General features: G+C 54.3%; 3 protein-coding genes across 4 annotated transcripts; 1 reads left to right on the top strand and 2 right to left on the bottom strand.

The window, feature by feature from the left end:
• Positions 1 to 770: 770 nt before the first annotated feature.
• Positions 771 to 3676, bottom strand: LOC111141849 (sperm flagellar 1). The gene is made up of 7 exons (XM_022494686.1): positions 3568 to 3676; positions 2266 to 2377; positions 1772 to 1928; positions 1549 to 1588; positions 1352 to 1414; positions 1047 to 1171; positions 771 to 930 (listed from the first exon to the last, which is right to left on the bottom strand). The coding sequence occupies exons 1-7, from the start codon at positions 3674 to 3676 to the stop codon at positions 823 to 825; spliced, it is 714 nt and encodes a 237-aa protein (XP_022350394.1). The 3' UTR covers positions 771 to 822.
• A 2470-nt stretch (positions 3677 to 6146) lies between these two features.
• Positions 6147 to 9040, bottom strand: LOC111141892 (centromere protein B; the record flags this gene model as incomplete). Its single annotated transcript, XM_022494727.1, has 1 exon — positions 6147 to 9040. A coding segment is annotated over one exon (2073 nt), but the record flags the coding sequence as incomplete, so codon positions are not given.
• Positions 9041 to 17199: 8159 nt separating this feature from the next.
• On the top strand, positions 17200 to 25975 carry LOC111141443 (cell division cycle 25B). Of its 2 annotated transcripts, XM_022494003.1 has the most exons (16): positions 17200 to 17410; positions 18272 to 18381; positions 19170 to 19221; positions 21055 to 21096; positions 21311 to 21347; positions 21591 to 21713; positions 21820 to 21942; positions 22117 to 22251; positions 22623 to 22703; positions 22794 to 22970; positions 23141 to 23236; positions 23792 to 23854; positions 24012 to 24110; positions 24322 to 24455; positions 25158 to 25269; positions 25417 to 25975. In XM_022494003.1, the coding sequence occupies exons 1-16, from the start codon at positions 17211 to 17213 to the stop codon at positions 25555 to 25557; spliced, it is 1725 nt and encodes a 574-aa protein (XP_022349711.1). In that variant the 5' UTR covers positions 17200 to 17210; the 3' UTR covers positions 25558 to 25975. The 2 variants fall into 2 exon arrangements, with proteins under 2 accessions (XP_022349711.1, XP_022349712.1); XM_022494004.1 differs by lacking the exon at positions 21591 to 21713 and having other exon boundaries at positions 25417 to 25961.
• The last annotated feature ends 163 nt before the right edge of the window (positions 25976 to 26138 follow it).

Below are 26138 nucleotides of genomic sequence, written 5' to 3' on the forward strand. Positions count from 1 at the left end.
GCTTACAAGGCTCTTTCACTCAAAAAGGTGGTGGTGATGGTGGGACACAGCATTAAGAGGGGCAAGAAATCTGGGCAGAGAGAGAAGGTGGTCGCAGGAAAGATAGCACAACTTCTTTAATGGGGGTAATGTGATCCCATAACTTCCAAGCATTCTCAAAGTTCCCCCCACAGGAGAAGAGGGTGATTGGGACAGACACAGTCCATGTCTTCCCTACTCCTGGCTGAACCCACTCCTCACCCCTTCTTCTCCAGCTGCTGTGTTCTCCATCCTCGACTTGGGTCCCAGGTGAGCTTCCAGGAGAGGCAAGGATCTCCCTTGGCTGCCTGGGGCAACTTCCTCCCCAGCCCAGACCACAGACAGCTAGCCTGGATGGAGATGCCGCTATCTTCAGAGCTGGGCTGGGACCTGTTTCTAAGGGTGTGGACCGAGCCAGGGCACCACCCCCCAAGGACCACAGCAGGGAGCACCAAAGTGGAGCCCCTGGTTCTGGGTACTGCTTTGGGGAGCATGCGAGGTCTCTGCACGTGGCTTCTGGGTTCTGGAAAGCGGTCCATTCTCCTGACCCGGGTGGAGTGGAAGGAGGTGGCTCAGTCCAGGGGCTCTGCTCTGAAGGCGCCTGCCTCACTGATCCTCCCTCCCATACTCGCCCCCATCCCAAGGGAGGGGCGCGCCGGCTCCCGAGGAGACTCATTGGAGCTGCTGGCTCCGCCCGCCCATTGGTCAGTCAGTAGGTCGGTGGGTGCCTGGGTGGGTGCGTCGGTTCGCGGCGTCTGGGCTCAGGCGGGTACTGGGGCGTCCCAGCGTGGCCCGGGCCACGGCTCACCGCTGCTTACGCTCTGCCTGCTGGAGCCGCCGGGAGAGGTCGTCGATGCGCACGTTCTTGAGCTGGAGCAAGTGCTCCAAACGCCTCACCTTCATCTGCAGGACCTGGGCCACGAGGCACAGAGATGAAGTCAGCTGCCTGCTGCCCTTTGTCCCCACCACTGCAGTCCCTAAGCACCCATTGCCCCACCATCGCCCACGCCTTCCCCAGTCACCCTCACCTGCACGGTCTCCTGCGAAGCCAACAACTCCTGCTCTTTTTCAGCGATCTGGAGGACGAAGCTTGGGTCGCCGCCCTGCACTGCCTGGCCATATCCCGGAGGCCCGGGCGGGGGCAGCCGGCCCCCCCCTGGGGTGGGAAGCAGCTTAGCGGAGGCCTGGATCTGGGGCCCCACTCTTACCCTTCTGATGCTCTTCGGCCAGACTCTCCTTCCCTCATCCCCTCCCCGCAACCTCGTTCCTGCTTCCCAGGAAGCGCTGTGTTGGGGGATCACCAGACCTGGTGAGATAGGAACTCGGCTTTCTTACCTGACCTGCCCCCCTCCCTGGGGGTCTGGGGCACCTTCCCCTCGGGCCTTCTGGGACAAACCTGAGAAGAGGCAAGTGGAGGAGTTGGTCGAGCTGGAGTTTCTTTTTCCTGACTTCTCTCTCCCTCCCCTCCCCCATAGGTAGGACAGAAGGAAAGCTGCTCCTGGGAGGGAAGAAAAGTAAAGACCACTTTACCCACATCCATGTAGCCAGTGCCATCCTGGGGAGCCAGCTCCTGAAATAATACCCCCCCACCCCGGGGGGTTTATTGTGAGTTCAGTCTCGCTCATCCGCAAGGAGCCCCATGTCTCTTCCGTGGTCCCCAAGGCCAGCCTCTGTTTGCCAAACACCCTCTCCGACATCTGTCGGCAAAGCGGGGCTTCCTGCTGCCTGGAAAGAGGCTCGGGTGGGGCGGCACCTGTAAGGAGCTCATGCGCTGCTTCCTGAGCCTCTGCCGCTCCTCCAGGCGCTGCCTCAGCGGAATGAGCACTAACTCCACCACGCCCGGCGCGCATTGCGCGATTTTGCGCATCACATCTTCTGGTACGGAGAAGTTCAGTTTGTTCAGCACCTTCCTGGCAGACAGGCACAGGGATGGCGGACTGGGTCCCCAGGGAATGAACTGAGGGGCGTGGAGTAGAAGGAAGCGTTGCAGCCCTGGGGGAATGAACCTGATTCTTGGTGTCCTCTTTCCTGTCTCCTCCCCAATAAAGGAGTCCCTTGATTTTGTTACCAGATCCTGACTGTGTTGTCCCTCCCTACTCTGCCACAAACAGAATCCCAGCCTGGGCTTTGGAGACCATGGGAGGTGTGTGTCGGGGGGGGGGGGGGCATGGTAGGGCAGCCCTTCCTGGGATCCCGTGGTCTGGGTAGGGGATGGAGATTCGAGTAGCGCACCAGGCATTCTGCTACCTGTTTAGGTGACCCCAGTTGCTGAGCTTCTGTTGGAGAGAGTTGGCAGGGACATAATTGTGCATCTCCACCATCTTGGGGAAGTAAAACTTGATGACTTCTGCGACCAGGACTGAGGGAATGGGAGCAGACAAGGAAGGGAGTAAGGGAAAAGGAGTAGGGAGAAGATGTGGATGGGATGGGAGAATCATGGATTGCAGAGTGGTGGGGCCAAGCAAAGAGGTGATGTGGAAAGGGAAAGGATGATAGGGATGCAGGGGTGGTGGAAGAGAGGGAAAGGGGTTCAAGAAAGCAAGACCAGAAATCAGTAATCATCCTCCAGCATACCCCAGAGGAGAGGCATCCCATTCCCCTCAGCTCAGGCATATGAAAACTAGGGTCTCTGGTCCTCTAGTAGAGAATGAGTCTCCAAGAGAGCCTGTCAGGAGCCTGGGGTCCCATCCTAGTCATTTACATGGAAACACACACACTCCCAACACCAAAATCCCAGGAAAGAGTCACAGATTCACACAAGCAGACACATGTGATAAAATCCCCCTACAGATATGCACATAGGACAAAGTGTGTAGACACACAGGACACACACATGCCCATACATACACAGGCCCACATATAGCACACACATATACAACACACAGAGATGCACAAACACATACACAGATACATATTTCATTGAAGTTCAAGAGAGTCACACACAAGCACAGTAAGTCACATAGGCACCAATGTACTAATGTACCAGAGACACATACTTCTGTCATTAAAATCTCAAGAGACACCCTTAGACACACAGACACCTAATAATCACAAAGAAACACATATGCACACAAGACCCCCTACCTGCATACAGGACAGAACCCATCAACAAACATATGAACATACACATGCACAGACTCCCACAAGACAGATATATGGAATACAGCAAAGAACAAGTACACACACAAAGAAGCACAAAAACATACACAAATACACGTCTTATTCATTAAGGTGTCAGGAGGGAGTCACAGACTCACACAGTTAGACACACACAATCATCACCGCCACACATGCATAAAGGACAGAACAAGGGGACATACATATGGATACACACATATTCATATTCCCACAGAAACACACACACATATACACAATTAAAGTTCTAAGAGGTAGTCAGACACCCCCCAACACACATACCCACACGCACCGAAGCACAAAGAGACATATGCATACAGACCCCTTACACATGTACGTACAGGACAGAACGTGTCAACAAACACGGGCACACGGGACATACACACAGGAGCGCACACATACTGAGGTGCACACCTCCGTCACTGAAGTCCCTGGAGAGATTTCGCTTGGGCCGGGACAGAGGGATGTTGTCTACCCACAGGTACAGCTGGTGCAGCGCCTCCTCGTCCACGCTGCCCGCCATTGGCACCCTCGGCAAGGCAAGGCCAGGCCGTTCCAGCCGTGCAGAGTCCAGCCCCAACTTCACGATCCCTCAGGTGCCTCTTCTCTCGCCACTGACGGAGACCAGACCTGCCTCTGCCTCTCTAATCCGAAGACTCTTCTCCCAGCTGGGTGCAGCCATATTGTTTTCTGAAACCATAGCAACTATCCCTGGCTGGGCGGGGAGCAGGGGATTCTGGGAGTTGTAGTTTTCTCCCTCTACTTACTCTCAGGCCCCAGCTTTGAAAAGGCGATTAAGTGGCCTTGTCCTCCCAGTATCTGCGCCAAGCGCCACCTGATCAGCCAAACTGGCCCACTCTGAAACCTGTCAGTGCCAACCAGGCCCTCAGTATCCCTGCACCAGCCTCCCCAGGGCTGGGATTCCCCTTCCCCATCCTTTAGTGATCAATCCCAAGTGAAGGCGGCATCCCAATGTTTGTCAGCTTCATCTGGGCGTCCACTGCTAATCATCTGCTGCTTCCCAGCTGGATTGTGTGACAGGCTGTGTGACTGTGTCTCCTGGCTGGGTCCCTCCTCAGAGCTCTGTGCTATTAGGGCCATCAACACCAGTGCCCTTCCCAGCAGTGTCCTGGTAGGGCATTTAATATGTCCCCCAGATTCCCAGGGAGAATACTAGGGTTCAGGGCCAGTGCCTTGGGCAGGTTATTTAACTCCTTAATCTTATTTCTCCTTTTGTGAAGTGGAAATGGTTCTCGCCTATTTGTCCCAACAGGGTAATAGGGAGGAAAATGGGAAGGGTATTTATGGAAGATCTGCATTTGTATGGGGGCTGGGGGTATGGGAGTAAAAGCTGCAAGAGCTCCAGTAGACACTTCCACAGCCCCTCACCTCCTTCCGAGAGCTATCTTCCGTGGGTTAGAAATGGATTTCAGTAGCCAATTCCATTTCAAAAGAGCACTGTTTGTAGTAGGGTTAGGGATATGGGTCCTTCCTTAGCGAAGGGACACAGAGTAGCAGGAAAAGAGGCACTTCTAGGATCAGCCAGAAAAGAAAGTTTGCTTCCACCAAAGACTAGCAATGTAGCTTTGGGCACATTACTGGACCTTTCTGTGCCTGTTTTCACATGGTTTTACCTACTTCATAGGGATTCGTGAGCATTGGAAGTGCTTAGCACAGCACCTGGCACACAGCAAGGGCCCTATTAACATCAGTTGGTGCTATCACTAATGAGACGATCTCAGTTCCAACAGAAGAGACAAACGGAAATGATTTGCCTTGTTGGTGTTTGAGGGAGGGGCCATGTTGAACAGGGAGAAGACTACTGCTCCTGCCCCCCCCTTACTCTGGAGCAGGCGGTGGGGGTGGTGGTGCTGGGCTTCCTTTAAGACTTTCTGGTTTCCTCCTCCACAGCTCAGATGGGGGTGGGGGGATGATGGTAAGGGGAATCCCAACTACGTTTTGCAGTCCCTTAGTCCTTTAGTTTCGTTGTCCTCAAGGCCTACAGGGGAAATCTGAGTGCCAGAAGTCTGGAAGGCCAAGTGTGGAATTGTCACTCTACCTTCTTGATTTAAAGTCATACATAGTAGCCTTGCCTTTCTGGAAGAGACCACACCCAGGGTAGGGAAGGGACTAAAGACGACTTAGATATACCCCCCTTAACATTCCAGGGTGGAGAGAGGAAGAACTGAAAGGAAGTGGTGGGGAGGGAACCACAGCAGCAATGTGCCAGCCCCAGTGGAGGTGGGAAAACCGGTTTGGGGCCCAGAGCTGAGCGGCCTCCTCAGGCCCAGGCCTCCCCCTGGCTGGAACCACTGGGGCCTGAGGGCCTCAATGAGGGAGGGGCTGGGTCATGAAAGGAGAAAAGGGGTAGGATCAGCAGAGACACCAGGCTTCACCTTTGGACTGGGGTGCCCCCAGCCTCTTGGGGGTGCAGTCTGTCCCAGGAATTTTATCTTCCTCCTGCCACTGTCCCCAGGATGGCCACCAGGCTTGGAGATGCTAATCCCTGAAAGGTCTAAAGGGCTCCCTCTTAAGGCATTAAAGGTAGACCAAGGGATGCTCTGTATGTCCCTCCAGACTCTAACCTGGACCACAGAAGTTGCCCCAGCACCCCTTTTGCTCTGTCCTCTGGGCCCACTCCTGCAAGGACCTTCTTTAATGGGTTTAACAGGCCTAGTTCCCAGTTTAACTTGGCCCAACAGGGATAGTTGGCTCCCTCCCTCCTCTCCTAGCCAACTGACCCCAACTTCTAACCCCAAAGCAGTGCAAGGCCCAGCTTTCCTCAAACCCAAACAGGTACACTGAAGATCCCTTCCTCCCCAAGCCTAGATAACATTTAGATATGGAGGTGGCCCCTCACCCCAGTCAGGACTTGAATTGTGGCTACCCTCTCAACAGTTGGTTCCATGTCCCACCAGAAAAAGGACCAAAAGGAACCAAGAAAGGACGTGTTCCCAAGACAGACGCAAGCCCAGACCATGAAGGATGCACCCTTGGCTGTTAAAACGTTCACCCCCACAAAAGGGGAGTGGACGGATTTATTGAATTCAGACTGGGAAAGGAGCAGCTGGATGGCTGGACTATGGGCCCAGCCCCAGGCCCCCTGCCCAGGATAGGGCCCTGCCAGAGAGGGAGGAGAGGCATGGGGCCTGCAGCTACCCACAAGGAAGTGCCCACTATCACTCCCCTGAAGGGCCTCTTGGGAATCTCCAATCTGGAAAGAAAACCAAGGGCCAAAGTAAGCTGGCCTGGGCCAGAGAAAGGGATTGGGAAGATGGGGAAGCAGGCAGAGGCAGGCTCAGGAGCCTGCGGTGAGTTAGACTGTGCTTCTCAAGGCGGCCCAGGGGCAGGGGTAGGGGGCTGCCAGCCTTGTGGGGGCCTAGGCTGGACCTTCCTCTGGAGCCCTTCCCAAAATGGCTTTGGGGTCCCCCCCACCAAAGACCTGGTGTGGACGGCAGAGGGGAGAGGCACTCTCCGGCCGGGAGCTTCCAGGGCCCACCCCTGGCTGCTCCTGGGGCCTAGTCCACAGATGGCACGGTGTGGTAGCACCGGACAGCTCCCCACCTGGTCCCCCAAGCCCAGGGGGCAAATGGGGAGGAAGGAGGACTCTGAGAAAGAGGCAATAAGCAGGCAGTGAGGCTGACCCCAGCCCTGGGCCCTACCGAGGTGGCTGGGCCTGTCACAGGGCCTGAGGAACATCACTAAAGAATCTGGAGCTCCCCACTCTGGCTCTATCCACAGCGGCTGCCCGGAGAGTCCTCTGCCCTGGGCTGGTGCTGCCACATCCGGGTCGGGCACGACTAGGCCCAGTGGCTCAGCTTTGATGTCCAAGACCCCGAACTCCCGCCTGCCTGGCGTGGTTCTTCCTGGTCACATGGACCAGATCATGTTCCAAGTGAAGGATGTGGCTCTGCACTCGGTCGTCAATGGGGAAGGAAGTCAGGTACCTCTTGACCATAGCGAAGTAGGCCATGGCTTCCCCAAAGCTGGGCACAGGCACCTCATCACTATCCTCCTCATCGTCTTCATCATCTTCATCCTCCTCATCATCCTCATCTTCCTCCTCTTCCTCACTGTCAGACTCAGAGTCCTCTTCACCCTCCAAAAAATGGAGGGTAGGGCACTGGGCCTCCTCTTGGGCACTGTAGCCCCCGAAGCTGCCACCGGCTTCCACTACCCCCTGGGCCCAGTCCTCAGCCTCCAGCCCCTCAGAGGAGCTCTCTTCCTCCTCCTCCTCCTCCTCCTCATCACTGTCATCCACATCACCCTCCTCTTCCACCTCCTCTTCCTCCCCCAACTCCTCTCCTTCCCCTCCTTCCTCCTCCTCGCCTTCTTCTTCCTCTTCCTCCTCCTCCCCTTCACCCTCCTCCTCCTCTTCCTCCTCCTCTTCTTCCTCCTCTTCCTCCTCCTCCTCTTCCTCCCCCTCACTCTTGAGGGCAGTGGTGATGGTGGCATTTGGGCCACCCCCGAAGCCAGCCTCCCGAAAGCAGGCAGCTATGTCCGAGGGCTCCACTGCCTGCCAGGCGGCAGCCACAAAGTGCAGGGCCTCCATCAAACCTAGCTGCAGGCCTGAGCGATCCTGGCCTTCCAGCGCCGCCATGGCCTTAAGTAGCATAGCCTGGCGGTAGTGGCCCTTCACCTGTTGGACCACTCCCCGCTCCAGCGGCTGCACCGTGCCCGGAGGGAAAAAGGCCAGCTGTACGTGTCGCAAGCCCGAGGTATCCAGGGACTGGGCAGCCAGGCGGCCTGCCAGCAGCAGGACTCGGCGAGATTCTGCGGCCATGCGAGTGTCCAGGGCCTTCAGGTACTTGGCCAGGGCCTGGGTGGTGACACCACCCTTGGAGTTGGCGGTGTAGTCGCAGGGCAGGCCGGCTTGGCCTGCACGGGGCTTGGCCGACTTGCCGGCCACGAGTGGGGGCAGCTTCTCGCTGCCGTCTGCGTTGGCGCACAGCAGGACACTGAGGCGCTGGGTGGCCCTGCGCGCCCGTCCATCGCTGCCGCATAGCCCCGCAGCCTGGTCGGGGAGGAAGTCGTACCACAGACTCGTCTCGATGGCGCTGAACACGTCCTGGGAGGCGTAGCCCTCGGCCACCGACGGCGGCTGCTCCTCCCGAGCGCGCCAGCCCGTTGAACCCCCGCCGCTGCCCTCCGAGGGCACCGCAGGCGGGCTGGCGGGAGCCGCTGGGGGCCGGGGGGCGGCACTGCGCGACCGGGCGCGGGCCACACCGCTGCAGGACACCACACCGTGGCGCCGGCGGAAGCGGTCCAGCCAACCGTTGGAGGCGGTGAAGTCGTCCATGCCCAGCTCCTCGGCTATACGCAGCGCCTTCTCCTTGAGGATGATGCCCTTGACGGGTAGGCCAGCGGCGCGGATCTGCTGGAACCAGGCGATGAGCAAGCCCTCGAGCTTGTCATAGGGGGACAGCTTGTTGGTTTTGCGGCAGGTGGAGGCCACACCGTACTTGCGCTCCGACGCCAGGATGGCGCGCTTGTTCTTCAGGATGGTGCTCAGCGTGGACGGCGGGATGTTGAAGCGCCGCGCGATCTCGCCCTTGCGCAGGTCCGGGTTCTCCTCCACCTCCTGGATGATCCGCGACTTCTCCCGGAACGTCAGCTGCCGCCGCTTGGGGCCCGGCCCGGCGGGCCCCCCGCCCCGGGGCCCGGCGCCACCGCCGCCGCCCCGGGGCGGGGGGCCCGGGCCCGCGGCGGGGGGCACCTGGCGGCCTCCCGCGCGCCCCGCCCGAGACAAAGCGGCTCGCGGAGCGGCGGGCGGGGCGGCGACCCGGCCCGGCCGGGGGCACCTTCGGGGGCGCCGGCGGGCGCCGGCGCCGGGCAGCGGGCGGCAGGCGGCGGGCGCGGGCGAGGGCGGGCGGCGCGGGCGCGGAAGGCAGGAAGTGCCGCGGCGCGGGGAGCAAGGAGCGCGGCGAGCGGGGCGGAGCGGGCGGAGCGGGATCTCGCGGGAAGCGCGGGGACGCCCGGCACCGCCTCCCCGCCCTCCGCGCCCACCCCCCTCTCCCCACTGCCCCGGGCCGACCGCGGGGGGGCGCTGCGGCCTGCTGGACCGGCCGGCGCCCGGGCGTCCGGCGACCTGCGGGCAGGGGCGCGGCTGCGGGCCTCCGCGCCGGGTGGGCGGCGATTTGCTGCTTGTAAAGAATAACAGCTGTGGTTTGTGGTTTTTGTTTTGTTTTAGCAAAAATAGCTCACGCTCTTTGATGATACTGAAAAATACAGGAAACTAAAAATCACCTTTCACCCCAGCACCTGGAGAGATGAGCAGGTAACATTTTGATACGTTTCCTTCCAGTCTTTTCTCTAGGCTCAAGCAGTTTTCTTTTTAAAAAATTGATTGCATAAAACCGGCATCGGATGTATAATCTGTATAACTGGCATCTTCTGCTGTTTTACCTGGCAAGGAGTGATGAGAATTTTGCCACATCGATAAAATATTGCCAACACGCTTTTTAATGGTTGTATATTGTTCCAGGGAGGAACACTAATCTATGTAGCCTGTTGTTACACATTTAGATTACTTTTATAAGCAACATTACGCTTTTAAATCGATTTGGTGATAATCCCACAATCCATAGATTAACGCTCACTTTCTGGGCTTTTCCATGCATACAGGCATAAATGTTTGTGTTTTCACCTACAGAAATAATGTCATGTATATAAATATATAAACATATATACACGTGAATCCCTGAAACCTCTTTCTCCACCGCACACGTAAAAATGATATATTCTTAAAACAACAAATGCATTGCGGTGTTTTGAAAAAAATCTCTTAGAGTGGAGTGAGGTGTAGTCAAGAGGAAGGCTGTGACCCAGAGCACTGGGCTCTCCAAGGTTAAGGGTTCGAGAAAGGACTGACAAGAAATTCATGAAAAACAGCTAAAGAGGTAGGAGGAACACCAAGCCTGCATTGTGTTTCTGGAGGCCAAGGGAAGAAAGTGTAACTCACTGCTGTGTTAGTGTGTATTGACAATTTGAATCCTGTGAATTTTCTAGTCATACTCTTTGCACATTTTTCTCTTGTATTAGTCTTTTAGTGGACTTACAGGAGCACTTCATAGGCTCTGAACACAAAATCTTTGTTAAATATATTACGAATATGTTCTTCCAGCCTGCCAGCTGTCCTTTAATTTAACCTAGGGAATCTTAGTATGAGAAGTTTGTAACCTTTATTTTTTTTTTAAGATTTTATTTATTTATTTGACAGAGAGAGAGAGAGAGATCACAAGTAGGCAGAGAGGCAGGCAGAGAGAGAGTGGGAAGCAGGCTCCCCACTGAGCAGAGAGCCCCATGCGGGGCTCGATCCCAGGACCCTGAGATCATGACCGGAGCGGAAGGCAGAGGCTAACCCACTGAGCCACCCAGGCGCCCCACCTTTATTTATTTATTCTTTTTTAAGATTTTATTTATTTGAGAGAGAGAGAATACAAGTAGAGGGAGGGGCAGAGGAAGAGGGAGAAGCAGACTCCCTGCTGAGCAGGGAAATGGACACACGGATCCACACATGGGGTTCCATCCCACGACTCCAGGGTCATGACCTGAGCCAAAGGCAGACACTTAACTGACTAAGCCACCCAGATCCCCCAGTTTGTAACCTTCAAGTAGGCAGATCTGTCATTTTTTTTCCTTTACTGCTTTTGGGTTTTGTGTCTTACTTAGGCCTTTCCCACTCTTGAGACATAAAAAAAAATATATATTTTCCTAATCACAAGGTCTAGGAGAAAACGTGGGAGACTTTCCCTACAGGAGCCAGATCAGTTCTTGGTCTATAATGGGTATATGGTCCCTGTGCAAAGGTGAGTATAGAGCTACCTATCTGAGACTCCCTACCATACATTTTCAGGAAACCATGTCAACATTTCTGTGATTTCATCCATGTGCATATATGTCCTTCCTGCCTCTTCACCCATCCTGACTTATAATCAATGTGTGTTTGGGTGAATGTCATGTAGGTAGGTTTATTTTTCCTACTTCACTGAATTTTCCAAGTATTTTTCAATAAGCAAGTACAACAGGCCCTTTAAAATGAAAAGGAGAATGGAAAGTTTGCTGAGGGACATGAAAAATAATGATTTGGTGAGAGGAATGGGTATTAGGCCTAGTGGGCAACTTTGGACAGTCTGGGCCAAGAGAAGAGAAGGTGGACTTTGCACTTGCCTAAGGTGGGGGAATTGGAAGGATGGGGCTAACAGAGAGAAGTGGGGGGGCCCCAATCCTAGGGTTCCAGATGGATTGGCAAGGGAATTGCTCAGTTTAGAGGGAGTGGAAATGGGACCTATGCCTTGGTACAGGCAGGTAGACCAGATGTCTAGAAATGGCTGCATCATCAGCATGTGTGTATGGCTTCTTTTTTGTCCTGGAAATGGCCATAACAGTATCTTTCATGTGGCACCAAGGATGGGCCTGAAGTAGAAGACAATGTGGGCCTGTTGATGGAGGTAGATATAGTTAGCAGGAAAAAGGCTGTCCAGCCATTTGAGGACGTGTCCGCAGTTCCTAGAGCCAAGAGTCCCAAGAGAAATACCTCATCTCTCCCCGAGTCCTCCATAATTCTATTAATGCTTTCATTTTTAACAGCTTTATTGAGACATATTTCACATATCATACAACTTACCCATTTAGCTTATACAATTCATAGACACATGCAACTATCACCGCAGTGAATTTTAGAACATTTTTGTCACCTTAGAAAGAAATCCCATATTCTTTAGTAGTATCTCCCTATCATTCCCTGCCCCTTCCTCAGCCCTGAGCAACCACTGATCTACTTTCTGTCTATAGATTTCCCTGGTCTGGACATTTTGTATGAACGAAATCATATAATATGTGTCTTTAATGACTGGCTTCTTTCACTTAGCATCATGTTTTCAACATTCATGCATGATGAAGCCCTATCAGTGCTTTATTTTTTTCTTACAGCTGAATAATATTCTATTATATAGATATATGATATTTTTAAAAAAATGTTTTATTTATTTATTTGACAGACAGAGATTACAAGTACGCAGAGAGGCAGGCAGAGAGAGAGGAGGGGAAGCAGGCTCCCAGCTGAGCAGAGAGCCTGATGCGGGGCTCAATCCCAGAACCCTGGGATCATGACCTAAGCCAAAGGCAGAGGCTTTAACCCACTGAGCCACACAGGCGCCCTGATATATGACCTTTTTATCCAATTGTCATTTGATGGACATTTGGATTATTTCTGTGTTTTGGCAATTAAGAATGATGCTGCTATAAACACTTGTTTGCAAGTTTTTCTGTGGACATACATTTTCATTTTTTCTTGGATATATACCAAGGATGGGAATTGCTGGGTCATATGGTAACTCTATGTTTAATTGTTTGAGGAACTGCCAATTTGAGGTCATGGTCTTTTAATTAACTTAAAAATTATACCTGTTCTGGGGCATCTGGGTGGCTCAGTGGGTTAAAGCCTCTGCTTTTGGCTCAGGTCATGATCCCAGGGTCCTGGGATCGAGCCCCGGATTGGGCTCTCCGCTCTGCAGAGAGCCTGCTTCCTCCTCTCTCTGCCTGCCTCTCTTGCCTACTTGTAATCTCTGTCTGTCAAATAAATAAACAAAATCTTTAAAAAAAATTATATCTGTTCCTTGGAAAATATTTTAAAATACCAACAATTTTTTTAAAAGATTTTATTTATTCTTTTCAGAAAGAGAGAGCAGACAAGCAGGGGGAGAGGCAGAGGGAAAGAGAGAAGCAGACTCTCCACTGAGCAGGGAGCCTGACATGGGGCTTGACCCCAGGACCTGGGGGTCATGACCTGAGCTGAAGGCAGACTCCCAACCATCTGAGCCACCCCAGCGCCCCCAAAATACTGAAAATTTTGAGGATAGAGACATTTAACTCCACTACTCAGAGAATATCCTTGTGGGATACTTTTCTGTGCATAGTTTTTAATGAGATCACACTTGGCATGATATTTTGTAGCCCATATTGTGAACATCTTTTCATGTCAATAATTATCTCCATCAATGAGTTTCAAACTTATTTTACTCTTGGAACCCTTTCTTCAAAAGACCATTTTCTGAAAGCCCAATATGTCATCATTCAAACATCAACAATCACTAATTGGGCCCTTGCCCGGTGCCAAGCATCCCTACCTGTCCCCATGCCTGTTCTCTTTAAAAGTTGAAGGTATTATGAACTATAGAGGAGTCACCGCATTAGCTGCTCCCCTATAAGAACACTCAGCTTGCTCTCTGTGCTCAATGAACATACATTTGTGTGTACTTTTATCATCTTTTTAAGAGAAATCCCTAGGTGTCTGGGTGGCTCAGTCAGTTAAGCATCTGCCTTTGGCTCAGGTCATGATCCCAGGGTCCTGACTCAGCAGGGAGTCTGCTTCTCCCTTTCCCTCTGCCCCTCCCCTGCCCATGTGCATGCGCGCTCTCTCTCTCTCAAACAAATAAATATTGAAAAAAAGAGAGAAAGAGAGAAATCCCTAGAAGTGGGATATTGGGTCAGGGGCCAACCTTGGACTTGGGCCTATATGAGGTACTGGGAGACCGGAGGAGAGACAAGTGACTTGGTCCCTGTTCTTCAATAGCTCAGTCAGCTTGAGGAAATGAAATCAGAAAAGGGAAAAGGAGATTTCAATAAATAGAGCCACACCTTCCAATAATTCCCTTTAATTATTTTTTTATAGATTTTTATTTATTTGAGAGGGAGTGAGAGAGAGAGAATGATGGGGGAGAGTCAGAGGGAGAAGCAGACTCCCCGCTGAGCAGAGAGCCTGATGCAGAACTCAGTCCTGGGACTCCAGGATCATGACCTGAATAGAAGGCAGTCGCTTAACCAACTGAGCCACCCAGGTGCCCTTTTTTTTTCTTTTTAAAGTCTCCCAGCATGGAGCCCAGAGATCAAGAGTTTGAGATCAAGACCTGAGCTGAGATCAAGAGTCAATGTTTAACCGACTGAGCCACCCAGGCACCCCCAAATCTTCCCTTTTTGGAATTAACACTGTATATACCTGCTGCATCAGTGTGAAAGCTAATAACCTAAATGTTCAGCATTAGGGAAATGAATAAATATATGGCATTATGGTAATTTGGCTCCACCTTCAAGTAAAATGAAGAAAGCAAGGGTAAAACAATGTTTCACACAGTTTGTTATATTTGTAAAAATGTGGCGATACATGTGCTTATACATATATAAACCTGCACTGTGGACTATGGTAGCCACTAATCCCATGTGGCTATCGAGCCCTTGAAATGTGGCAAATCCAAGCTGAGATGTGCTGTGATTGTCAAATGCACCAAAAAAAAAAAAAAAGAAAAGAAAGAAAGAAAGAAAGAAAAAAGAAAAAAAGTATCTAGGTGCACCTGGGTGGCTCAGTCAGTTAAGCAGCTGCCTTCTGCTCAGGTCGCAGGGATTGAGCCCCACATTGGGACCCTTGCTCAGCGGGAGCCTGCTTCCCCCTCTCCTTCCCACTTATGCTCTCTTTTGCTATCTCTGTCACTGTCTCTCTCTCTCAAATAAATAAAATCTTTTTAAAAAAGCATCTAAAATATCTAATAATTCCTGTATTGATAATATGTTGAAATGATAATATTTTGAATATTTAAAGTTTAATAAAATATTAAAATGTCAGGTGTTTCTTTTTCTATTTTTTAATGTGGCTACTAAGAAATTTTAGATTAGGTATGTGGCTTATATCTGTGCCTCCCCATTATGTTTCAATTGCCCAGGACTGTCACAGACTATCTCCAGAATATCCAAGAGACTCATATTGGTGGCTGCCTCTAGGCAGGGGTCCTGAAGGTTTGTGTAGAGTGGGAGACTAGACTTTTCAATGCTGTTTTGCTCCATTTGAATTTTCTCCTTTGTTTGAATTTTTGGTACCATGGCCCAATTTTTAAAAACCATTTAACATGTCACAAACCATGACAGAAAAGGCACTAGAAAAGTGAGTCCCACAAAGAAGATGCTGTGCAGCAACAGGCTTAGAGAAGCAGAAGGATTTTGCAAGCATGTGATAATTTTCTCTTCTTTTCTGCCAAGGCATTGGGGTCACACTGGACCCTGTTAAGCAAGCCCAGAGCTTGATATGTACAATCCAGAGCCCAGGTATTCCTTTTATGGGGAATGAAACTTTCCCCAGCCCAGAACTATCATGGTAACCAGGACCTGGCTGGATGGGAGGAGTCATTCCTCTTATGATATGATTGCAAATATTTATTTTAGCTTATTTTTCTTGATTAGCTTTTTCTTTTTAAGATTTCCTTTATTCATTTGAGAGAGAGCATGAGAGGGGAGAAGGTCAGAGGGAGAAGCAGACTCCCCATGGAGCTGGGAACCTGACATGGGACTCAATCCCGGGACTCAAGGATCATGACCTGGGCCTAAGGCAGTCGCTTAACCAACTGAGCCACCCAGGCATGCACCTTTTCTTACTCTCTCTCTCTCTCTCTCTTTTTATTGAGCACATAATCTGTGATCTAATTGGCAAAAGGAAATTCAGGAAGATATACGGAGCTGATGTATGGAATGCTCTGGAATGACCCCTCTGTGATCCTGGCCTCTCACTGTACCAGAGGTGACCTCTGAGTGTGGAATTTGAGAGGATTCAAGAGTTTAATACTCCCCTACCTTTTGTTGGACACACACACACACATACACACACACCCCTCCCCACACCCTGTAGAAGTGTGTGTGTGTGTGTGTGTGTGTGTGTGTGTGTGTGTGTGTGTGTTGGATGGGAGTAATCCCTGCTGGGTTGATTTCAAAAATGCAATCCCTCAGTTTTCTTTCTGGTCTTCAAGGTGGGAGGCCTCACAGATGGTCCTCTCGCTCACCCACCCCGCTCCCCAGGACAGTCACATTCTGGGCTGTGAGTAGTGGCTGGAGGTTGGGAGCTGGACCCCTTGATCCAGGTGGATGAACCAGAAACGTACCTGAAACCCCAGCCCTGTCCAGCACGAAGCACAGCACCTGACACATCACAGAAGCTGAACAAAATGTTGGGAGAAGGAAATGTCATGATCTGCATGCTCAGTTTAAACTAGTGACAGATTCAGTTTCCCTGGCCATCAAAGAAACGTCAACTAAACAGTGTGATGCCATTGACCTCACTTTAGCCAAACCCTCAGTGGGCATGAGATATTTCCATAACTTTGTTCTGAGGTGGAAGCCACCTTCTTTGGTCCCAATCGCCAAAACCTATGGCTAGGTCAGCCATTAGAGCCTCCTCTGAAGCTGCTGGAGAAAATTGGACCCCTTGGGGTCACAGATAACCTGGGGCCCCATGAGTTACACGGGGCCCCCACCTCCGGTCTACCTCCTGTGAGGGTTGGGGGAGGCTCCGCTTGGCAATTACGCTTCACCGACGCTCCGCGCTGCGGGTCGAGCGGGAAGGAAGCCTTCAGGAGCTCCTGGGGTGAATTTCTGCTTTGCCACTTGCCCCGTGTGACCTTGAACGAGCTAATGAAGTTTTCCACGCCTCAGCGCCCGGGTTGGTAGAGTGGCAAATACAGTCCGCTCCGTGTAGCCGCGTCTGGCAAACTCCCGGAGTGGAGCCTACTGGTGGGTGTAGGTGATGTTAAATCTGGGGCGGGGGTTCCATTGGAGAACACCCTAGCGGCTGTGGCTTCCTCAGGGACCTTCTCCGCCGGGGATAACTCCAAACACATCCCGAGAAGCAGAATTTGGGCAGCCAAGATCCTGGAGGCCAGGCTGGGGCGGCGGGGGGCGGCGCGTGGAGGCTTAGGAGAAACCCCCAGTCCTTAGCCGGGACCAGATTCGGGAACTGGGCTGGGCCGGGCTGGTCAGCCTCCGCGCCTTTCACCCCGTGGGCCCCGCCCTCGGTCCCGCCTTCTCCTAACCCGCGCCCCCATTGGTGGCGGCCGGCGGCGCGGCCGCTGTTATTTTTCGAATATATAAGGAGGTGGAGGTGGCAGCTGCTGCTTAGAGGCTTCCCGGACTGGTGGCTGGTCCCTGCGTCCCTCCACCCCGCCCCCCCCTCCCCGCTTCCCTCTCCTCCCTCGCTCCCCCACCCCGGGCCCGCTCCCCACCTCGCCCCTGCCAGCTGTGCGATGGAGCTGCCCCAACCGGAGCCCGCGCCGGGCCCGGCTCTCAGTCCGGCGGGCGTGCGCGGAGGTACCGAGCGTCCCAGCCACCTCCTGGGCCTCCAGCTGGGAGCTCATGGCCTCGTGGGGTCCCCGGAGCGCGCGGCCGCTTACTCGCCGGTCACCAGCCTGACCCAGACCATGCACAACCTCGCCGGGCTCGGCAGGTAGGACGCCCGCGCACTGCGATGCTGGGTGTGGGGTGTTGGTCCCGGGCCTCCCGTGGAACCCAGCGTGGGAGGCAAATCTGGGAAGCGGAGTGGGGAGGTGTCCTAGGTAGTGCCTACTTCAGGGACCCGGGACTACGGCGATGAGGCCAGGTCTGTGCTGTGCACACTCTCGAGGTGACTTGCTGTTGGCAACACAAGACACTGGAGATGGGACCACCGGTCCCATTACCCCCTCCCACTCCCCCACCCCTGCCTCCCGCGTGCCTCCACCATGCTGGCTCCCTACCGTCTGCCCTAATCACCACTATTTTGCCCCAGGCAGGGGATCCTGAGCCTGGAGTGGGCCTTGAGGGTGGCAGAGAAGCCTGATTCTCTTCTGTCCTTGCCCCTGCTCCCTCCATCCCCAGTTCTTTCCTGAGGTTAAGGGGTTAAACACTGGTCCTGCTTCCTGAGCAACCTGCAGTGTCCAGGCTGGGTTGCCCTCAGCAGCAATGGAGACCTAAGTCTTGCCCTGGCTCCAGAAAGGCTTGTGGATGGATAGGGGTCTGAGGAGTCCCCAGAAAGGCCCTCCAGGGCTACTCTGCTGCCCTGCCACCCCCCCAGAATGGCCCTCAACCCACCTCCTTGCTCTTGCCCTGGGCTCACCTCCCCCTGAACCCAGGAGGACCTTTCTTAATCAACAAAGAAAAGCTACTTAGTGCCTCTGCAGAAGACCTGAGAAGAGGGCAGGCCCTCAGAGCCCTCCTTGGGGCAGGGGTGAGCCCTTCAGAGGTGGGTGGCTGGTGGGAACATGGGCCAGCTAGCCCTTGAGCCCCACATTGACATTTCTCCTTCCCTGGGCCCCTGTTGCCTTCCCAGTGAGACTCCAAAGCGTCAGGCAGGCAGCCTGCTCTCATGCTTGTCCCTGTCCAGGCGGCGGGCATCTGAATCCTCCCTGTCCTCCCAGTCCTCTGAATCTTCTGATGCAGGTGAGGCTCAGGGGTACCAGCGGGCTTGCGGGGGGGCTGCCTGAGTCTCTCCACTTCACTGCTGATCAGACTAACATCTTCCCCACAACCTGGTGGGCCCAGGAGCCTGCACCTGCCCACCTCTGGTGGGGCTCCCCACATCCAGCCCAGACTGGCTGAGCGGGCGGTAGGGCGGGGCCCTCTTGGGGAGATGAGATCTTACCTATTTAAAACCAGGCGCCAAAGTACCTGAACCACAGCCCCAGCTGGGAGGCATTAGGGTTGAATGTTGGTCATTTTATAATATTCACTTGCCTTCAGCGGTAACCTTTTCCTTTAAAAAGTTATTGTCTCTTCTAGAACAAATTAAACCAGCTTAAGAAAAATGCTTAGCAAAGTTTTGGCTTAAAGCCTGTACAGCTGAGGGGCACCTGGGTGGCTCAGTTGGTAAAGCATCTGCCTTTGGCTCAGGTCATGGTCCCAGGATCCTGGGATTGAATCCCACATCAGGCTCCCTGCTCAGCAGGGAGTCTGCTTCTCTCTCTTAAATAAATAAATTAAATATTAAAAAAAAATAAAACGTATACAAAGGAGTTTCCATAGTAAGAAGTGAGTAGAGCCCTGCCCAATTTTGGGGGCAGTGTGTTAGCCCTTGGTGTTCATGGGCAGGTTTTTGTTTCATTTTTTTAATGTATCAAGATCTAAACTAGAAACAGGTTTTTCCTTTCTCTGAATAGAATTGGGACATGGTGGGGGAATGTGTATAGAGAATGTCACTACTTTCAAACCAAGGTGCTCTGTCCCCCCAGGTCTGTGTATGGATTCTCCCAGCCCCATGGACCCCAAGATGGCAGAGCAGACGTGAGTAAAGGGATCCCCACTACCAAGGAGTTGACGCCTACCTTGAATCCTAGTTTCAGCATAAGCCCACTAGGGAAAGTCTGGGAGAGTGGACAGACCCCTTCAATCCACATGTGGGGGTGACCTGTTGATCTCCCAAGTCCTGAGATTCTGCTTCCTGTCTCAGAGCAGGTTCTGCTCCCGCAGGAGCAGCTGAGTGTGGGCTCAGAGCCAGGTGGTGGAGATAGAGGCTTATGGGAGCACTGGATACTTCAGCCAGCCCCTGGCCTGTGGGAATACAGGTCTGGTGTATGTCCCTTTTTTCTTTTGCTTATACACATCATTTTTTTTTCTATGAAACATCACAATTTTAAAATATGGTCTAATGAATTCAAAACCTTTAATTCACTGTAGGCCAAACAGAAACAGTTGTGGCAGGTTGATTCGGCCCTTGGCCATCCTATCAGCAACCTCTGGCTTCAGGGACACTTTCCTGCCAACCCCTGGACCAGGCCCGTTACAAGAGAGAGTGGAGAGGGAGTTGTACTCAGGACAGGTCCTTCCTCCTGGGTTGTGGGGCATGAGTAGTATCTTCTAGAGCACAGCTGTCCCTATCCAGCTGTTAGAGCCCTGGCAGGGAGAGCAGCTGCCAGGCATTAGTGGGGACAGCTGGGCATCCCCAGACTGGGCAGAGGGACTGTGGCTTTGGGGTTAGGGCAGTGGCTGTCTTTCCTCCCACTGCCTTTGATCAGACTGGGCTGGGCTACAAGGTTTGTTCACAAACAGGAAAGGGGGAGAGAGGGGGGGGGGGGGGGGGGGACTGCAGGTTGACAAGCCAGAACTGTCCCTGCTTTACTCCTGCGGCGCAGGCACAGATGGGAAACCAAGCCAATAAAATTCATCATTTCTAATGCCAGGTTATCTGGTACAACCCCTCCCCAGCCCTGGGAGTCATGCCCCTAACACTAGCCCTCAGTGGCCCTCCCCCGCCAACCTCTCCACCTGCTTTGACGGTTACAGTTTCTCAGAAAGAAGCGTGTGTGTGTGTGTGTGTGTGTGTGTGTGTGTGTGTGTGTGTGTGCCTGAACTCACATAGACACACAAAAGCCCCGCGTGGCAGGTGGTCTCTGGTAACATAGCTAGGGGGTGGGGCCTATCTACAGAAGCTTGTGCCCCAGCCTCAAAAGGAACATCTGTTGGAATTCTTTGCCGGCTGGCCTCTTCTAAGGCGGGAGAAGGGGGTGGGACGGAGGCTTGGTCCTAGAAAATTCCATAGGAGGGAGGAGAGGATGTGACCCTGAACATTTGTCACTAGGGGGTCTGGCATGGCACACTGTGGCTGATCCGGGGGCACACTGAACCAGGCCCCTGTCCTGGGGGGAGCTGGGACAGCCCCCACACAAGGGAAGGGAAGCCCAGTCTTGCTGGCATCCAGGCCCTGGAGATACCCACATTGTCAGCCACAGTCTGTCATCATGGGACGGATGGATGACTTTCCTGGCGGCCATATGGCCCCACTGAGGTGATTTGCATACAGGTGGAAGGCCTATGGGCAAGCTGGCAAGACCGTTGCCTTGGTAGCGCCTCAGCCACCCTGGGACCTCCCCCAGCTGTCTCTGTTGCTCCATTCTCTGGGCCCTCTTCCATTCAGGGCAGCCTTCAAAATCTCAGGCTGCTTCTCCTCTCCCCCCTCCCCAATACCTGGACCCCTGAGAGTCCCCATTCTTCCCTCCCCTTTCTACTGACCTGAGCCCTGGCCCCCAGGCCTTGTGGATGGGAAGAAGGGGCTGATGCTGGGGCTGGGCTTTGGGCTGTAGGGGGAGGTGGGCTGCATGGGACTTTTCTCTCTCCTAGGTTTGAGCAGGCCATCCAGGCAGCAAGCCGGGTCATCCGAAAGTAAGTGTCCCAGACTTCCTGAAGTGGGCTCTGGAGGTCCACCTACCCCAGGCTCTCCCCCTGCCCCCCACTGGATGGAGTAGGCATGGGAAAGGTGCTCTCCCATTGCCTTCCCCAGGGATGTGCTGGGATCTGTGCCAGAGGGCCATCCTGTATGCTCTCCTGCACGGCCCCCTACTCTCCAGCCCTGACGTCTCCCTGTTTCTTCCTGCAGTGAGCAGTTTGCCATTCGACGTTTCCAGTCCCTGCCGGTGAGTACCCTTTGAAGTCTGACACTGGAGGCTCAGGCCCTGGCCAGGCTGGAGGAGGGGCAGGAGGGATCCGGGGTCACCTCCCAGAGGGCAGACTTGAAACAGTCTGGTGGCCCTGGTCTGGCTGTGGGAGATGGGGTTTTGGAGGTGGGGGAGTCGGAGGAGGGACAGGAGAAGGTAGGGTCAGGGCTGGTGCCAGAGGAATAGAGCCTTCAGTCCTTCCTGCCCTACCTGGCTCTCTAGGTGAGGCTTCTGGGCCACAGCCCTGTGCTGCGGAACATCACCAACTCCCAAGCAACTGGCCGCTGGAGGAAGAGTGAGGCGTGTGGCCGAGCTGCCCGAAGCTCTGAGGAGGACAAAGAGAATGTGCGCTTCCAGAAGGCTGGAGTGGGAGAACTTCAGGGGGATAAGGAAGAGGGTGTGCTGGGATGGTTCTCTGGCATTTGATGACACTCGCCCATGTTGCCCACAGGATGGATTTGTCTTCAAGATGCCATGGGAACCCCCACATCCCAGCCATGCCCATGCTTTGGCAGAGTGGGCCGACCGCAGGGAAGCCTTTGCCCAGAGACCAAACTCAGCCCCTGACCTGATGGTACACTGGGAGAAAGGAACCCTGCGGGTGGGCTTTTGTGCAGGGTGGGCAACCCTGGAGGCAGCCTGGGTGGGGAAGAGGAGGGGGACCCTGAACCCAGAGGCAGTGGGAACCTGTTCTGTGCCTCGGGTCCCACCCCTGAGCAGTCTGTGGCTGTCCCCCCACCCCACACAGTGTCTCACCCCCGAGTGGAAGATGGAAGTAGAGGAGCTGAGTCCCCCTGCCCGATGCCGATTCTCCCTGACTGCCACCCAGGGGGCCTCCGAGGAAGATGATGGATTTGTGGACCTCCTGGAGAGCGACTTAAAGGTAACCAGTCTTGCCTCACCAGGCACTCGACCTCCCTTGTCCTGGGATCTCCCAAAAGAGGAAAGCCCTGATCTCCCGCCATGAGACCATGACTTCATTCCGATGTCAGAAGAGGAATGCAAGCTGACAGAGTCATGGCGCAGCCTCTGGCCTACCAGAGACTGGCAGGTGGCTGAAGCTGCAGGGAGGGAGGGCGCTGCAGTGCAGAGGCAAGGCCGGCCTTCCCGCATGGCCACATTTCTCAGCAAGTGGGGCCCTGCAGTTTCCTGGTTCTGGGGTACTGCCCCATGTGGCTGTGCTGGAGGACCTGGGGCCTAAGGGGTTGGCCTTTGCCCACGGGTGTGACCATCCCCTTGCTGATTTGGCCTCAGGATGACAAGGCGGTACCCCCAGGCATGGAGAGCCTCATTAGTGCCCCACTGGTCAAGACCTCAGAAAAGGAGGAGGAGCAGGTGGGTCTCTGAGGGGCTGCCCCAAAACTGGGGGGGCTGGTAGGGGGCAGGGGCGGGGTACTCTGACCCCCGAACTGCCACCCCTGCCAGGACCTCATCATGTACAGCAAATGCCAGCGGCTCTTCCGCTCTCCGTCCATGCCCTGCAGCGTGATCCGACCCATCCTCAAGAGGCTGGAGCGGCCCCACGACAGGGACCTGCCCACACAGAACAAGCGCAGGAGGAGCGTGACCCCTCCAGAGGAGCAGCAGGAGGCCGAGGAACCTGTGGGTGCCCTCCTGGGGTGGGGCTGGGCAGCTACTGTCCAAGTCCACCCCACCAGCACACCTGGGCGGGGTTTGTGGCAGCGGGCAAGGTGCAGGGAGAGAGGTGGCAGCCACACAGGGACGCTGAGGGGCAGCCTGGCCCCTGACCCTGGTCACCATCTACCCTGCAGAAAGCCCGTGTCCTCCGCTCCAAGTCCTTGTGTCATGATGAAATTGAGACTATCCTGGACAGTGACCACCGGGAACTGATTGGGGATTACTCCAAGGTGTGAGCAATGGGACCCTCGGGAGGCTCGACCCCTTACTGTGTGGCCCCCTGAGCTCAGAAGCTGCTTTGGTACCTCCTCCCCCTGTCCCACCCCTGGTTTTGTCCAGCACAGCTTCTTCTTTATTCTCCCCTAGACTCCTCTCTCTGGCTCTCCTTGGTCTCCTGACTCTACTCCAGATCTGTCTGGGGTGTCGGTTGTGTTTCAACCTCGGAAAACATTTCCAAACTAATATCTGGCTTGGAGCCTCCTCGAGCCTCATCCGGGGGGCTTGACAGAGTGTGAAGTAGGAGGTGGGGAGTTCATCTCTTCTGTTCCCTTCTGCATTTCCCCTTGGAAGGGATTGTTCCCTGGATGTCAGGCCCAAGAGGCGTCTCTTGGTTGCTATGGGAACCGGAGCTGAATTTGAAGGGCAAAGCAGGTGTGGCTTTCTGAGCTTGGGAAAGAAACTATCCTTTCTAGGCTCCTAGTCTTGCCAATTTCATCTTTTCTTCTCCCCTCTCTCTCTCTCTCCTCCCCCTCTGCCTTTCTCAATCTCTCTCCCCTTCTCTTCAGGCTTTCCTTCTGCAGACTGTAGATGGAAAGCACCAAGATCTCAAGTATATCTCACCAGAAACGGTACGTCGGGGAAAGCCATTCTCCAGGCACATTTGGGATGGCCATTTGCCTGTTAACTTTCCTTGGGGATGGGCTGTAAGGCCAGACCAGTGTTAGGGTTGGGGTCAGCCCCCATCTGCCAGGCTGACCTGCTGGGACCCACCTCTGTGACCCACAGATGGCAGCCTTGCTGGTGGGCAAGTTCAGCAACATCGTGGAGAGGTTTGTGATTGTGGACTGCAGGTACCCCTACGAGTACGAAGGCGGGCACATCAAGGTGAGGCGGGCTGACGGGGACAGGCCCTGAAGACCCACCATTTCTATCCTTCTGTGGGAGGGTCAGTCAGTGGCGGGTGGCTGCACCCTCTCACGGGGAAGGATCCTGCCCAGTAAGAGGTGGAATCACCCACCTGGAAGTTGGGGATGGCCAAGGGTGGATGTGCCACCCAGCCCCAGGAAGGTGGCCTGACCTCCAGCTCCTCTGGCAGACTGCCGTGAACCTGCCCCTGGAACGGGATGCTGAGACCTTCCTGCTACAGAGCCCCATCACACCCTGTAATCTGGACAAGAGAATCATCCTCATTTTCCACTGTGAATTCTCATCTGAGCGTGGTCCCCGCATGTGAGTCTGCTAGCTAGTGTTTGCTCCTGACCTTCCTGCTCAGGCTTTGGGGTGCTGCCATCTGCTGCCCAAGAGGCCTGAGCCCAGCCCCAGCCCCCACCTAGATCTGGGCCTCTAGTCCCCTGGTACCCCAGAGCAGACTTCACCCTCCCTTCCTGTGCATGGCACCCTCTCCCTACCTCCTCCCCATCCTTCCCATCAAGCCTATGTCCACCCTCCATCCATTGTCACCACCCCTCCCCCCTCAAGATCTGCTTCCAAGTCTCCAGCAGTGTCCTTAATATCCAAGGGCCCTGTCCCTCAGCTATGCTGAGCCTTCCAGGGTTTGACTGATCTTTCTGCTCCCCGACTTTCATGCTCACCAAGTCTCATCCGGACCTCCTGAAAAGATCTCTCTAATTCTGTCCACTTCTCTCTGTTATGCTTTCCCTTCTCTGTCCAGGTAAGTTATCTCTAACAAAGATTATGAACTGCCTTCTAGAAGCAACTCCCTTGATTTACCTCCTTCCTCCCATCTCTCCAGCCTCCTCTGGTTCCAGTAGCCAGACGATCTATATAAGCATTCTTATGGCTATCATTCCTGCACTCAAGCCTTCTGTGGCTCCCCAAGGCCCACAAAAGACTGGGTGCAAAGAACAGGTCTCCTGAGGTATATCCTTCCCTACCACCCAGCTCTGACCCCCACGCCCCTGCTGGTCGCAGGTGCCGTTTCATCAGAGAGCGCGACAGAGCTGCCAACGACTACCCCAGCCTCTACTATCCTGAGATGTATATCCTCAAGGGCGGCTATAAGGAGTTCTTCCCCCAACACCCGGTACCATGGGGCAGGGCGGCTGAAGCCTTCCTGGGAGGGCTGGACTGCAGGGAAGGGCTCGGCCAACCGGTAGCCCAAGGAGAAGGGAGGTTTCCTCTAAAAGTTCCCCATTCCCCCATATTGACGGACCCTCCCATCCTGCCCTAGACCTTCTGTGAGCCCCAGGACTACCGGCCCATGAACCATGAAGCCTTCAGGGACGAGCTGAAGACTTTCCGCCTCAAGACCCGCAGCTGGGCTGGGGAGCGGAGCCGGCGGGAGCTCTGCAGCCGCCTGCAGGATCAGTGAAGGGCTGGTGCCAGTCCTGCCTGCCTCCTTTGCCTCGCTGCCTGGGTCCCAGCCTCCCAGGGGCCTGTGGGGCTGAGGGTCTGCTCGAGGCCCCAACTGCCATCCAGGGGAAAGACAGTGAGGGTGTTCTGTCCATCTGCACCCAGCCCCGATCCCCATGTCTCAATGCAATCATATTCCACATCCTCGTGCCACCTCTACCCCAGCCCAGACCCGGGGAGAGCCCAGCCTGTTGACTTGGTGAAACTGGATTAAGTCCAGCTCAAAGGAAGTATTTTGTGTCCAGCAGGAACGTTTTTGCTTTTTCTCCTTCCTTGTTTGAGTTAACCCTTTGTCTTCTTGTGTCCAGAAAAGCCCCCCTCTTTCCCAGGGGCTCTGTTTATATGTGTCTAGGAGAAAGCCACCCCCCCCCCACCCCGCCGACCGGGGATGGACCAAAGCAGAACCCCTCCCTGCCCGGGGCGCTGGCACTCCTGGGTGTGTCTGCCATGTTTCCTTTCTCTTCCTCTTTCCCATCCTTCCACGTGAACACCTCTAGCACAAACAGAAGCTCTTACTCTTTCCTGTTTCAGTGTTACCTG

Source organism: Enhydra lutris, unplaced genomic scaffold (genome assembly GCF_002288905.1).
Source record: "Enhydra lutris kenyoni isolate GAN:26980312 unplaced genomic scaffold, ASM228890v2 scaffoldscaffold6, whole genome shotgun sequence".
Lineage (NCBI taxonomy): Eukaryota > Metazoa > Chordata > Mammalia > Carnivora > Mustelidae > Enhydra > Enhydra lutris.

Bases quoted from the DNA above. Each gene is read 5' to 3' on its own strand.
- LOC111141849 (XM_022494686.1), bottom strand. From the start codon at position 3,676: ATGGCGGGCAGCGTGGACGAGGAGGCGCTGCACCAGCTGTACCTGTGG. The intron at 1,172-1,351 runs AAGAAAGCCGAG...CCACCCCAGGGG, and splicing joins GGGAGGGGGGCAGGTCAGGT to GGGGCCGGCTGCCCCCGCCC. The intron at 931-1,046 runs GTGAGGGTGACT...CTCGTGGCCCAG, and splicing joins CTTCGCAGGAGACCGTGCAG to GTCCTGCAGATGAAGGTGAG.
- LOC111141443 (XM_022494003.1), top strand. From the start codon at position 17,211: ATGGAGCTGCCCCAACCGGAGCCCGCGCCGGGCCCGGCTCTCAGTCCG. The intron at 18,382-19,169 runs GTGAGGCTCAGG...CTGTCCCCCCAG, and splicing joins CTCTGAATCTTCTGATGCAG to GTCTGTGTATGGATTCTCCC. The intron at 22,252-22,622 runs GTAACCAGTCTT...ATTTGGCCTCAG, and splicing joins TCCTGGAGAGCGACTTAAAG to GATGACAAGGCGGTACCCCC.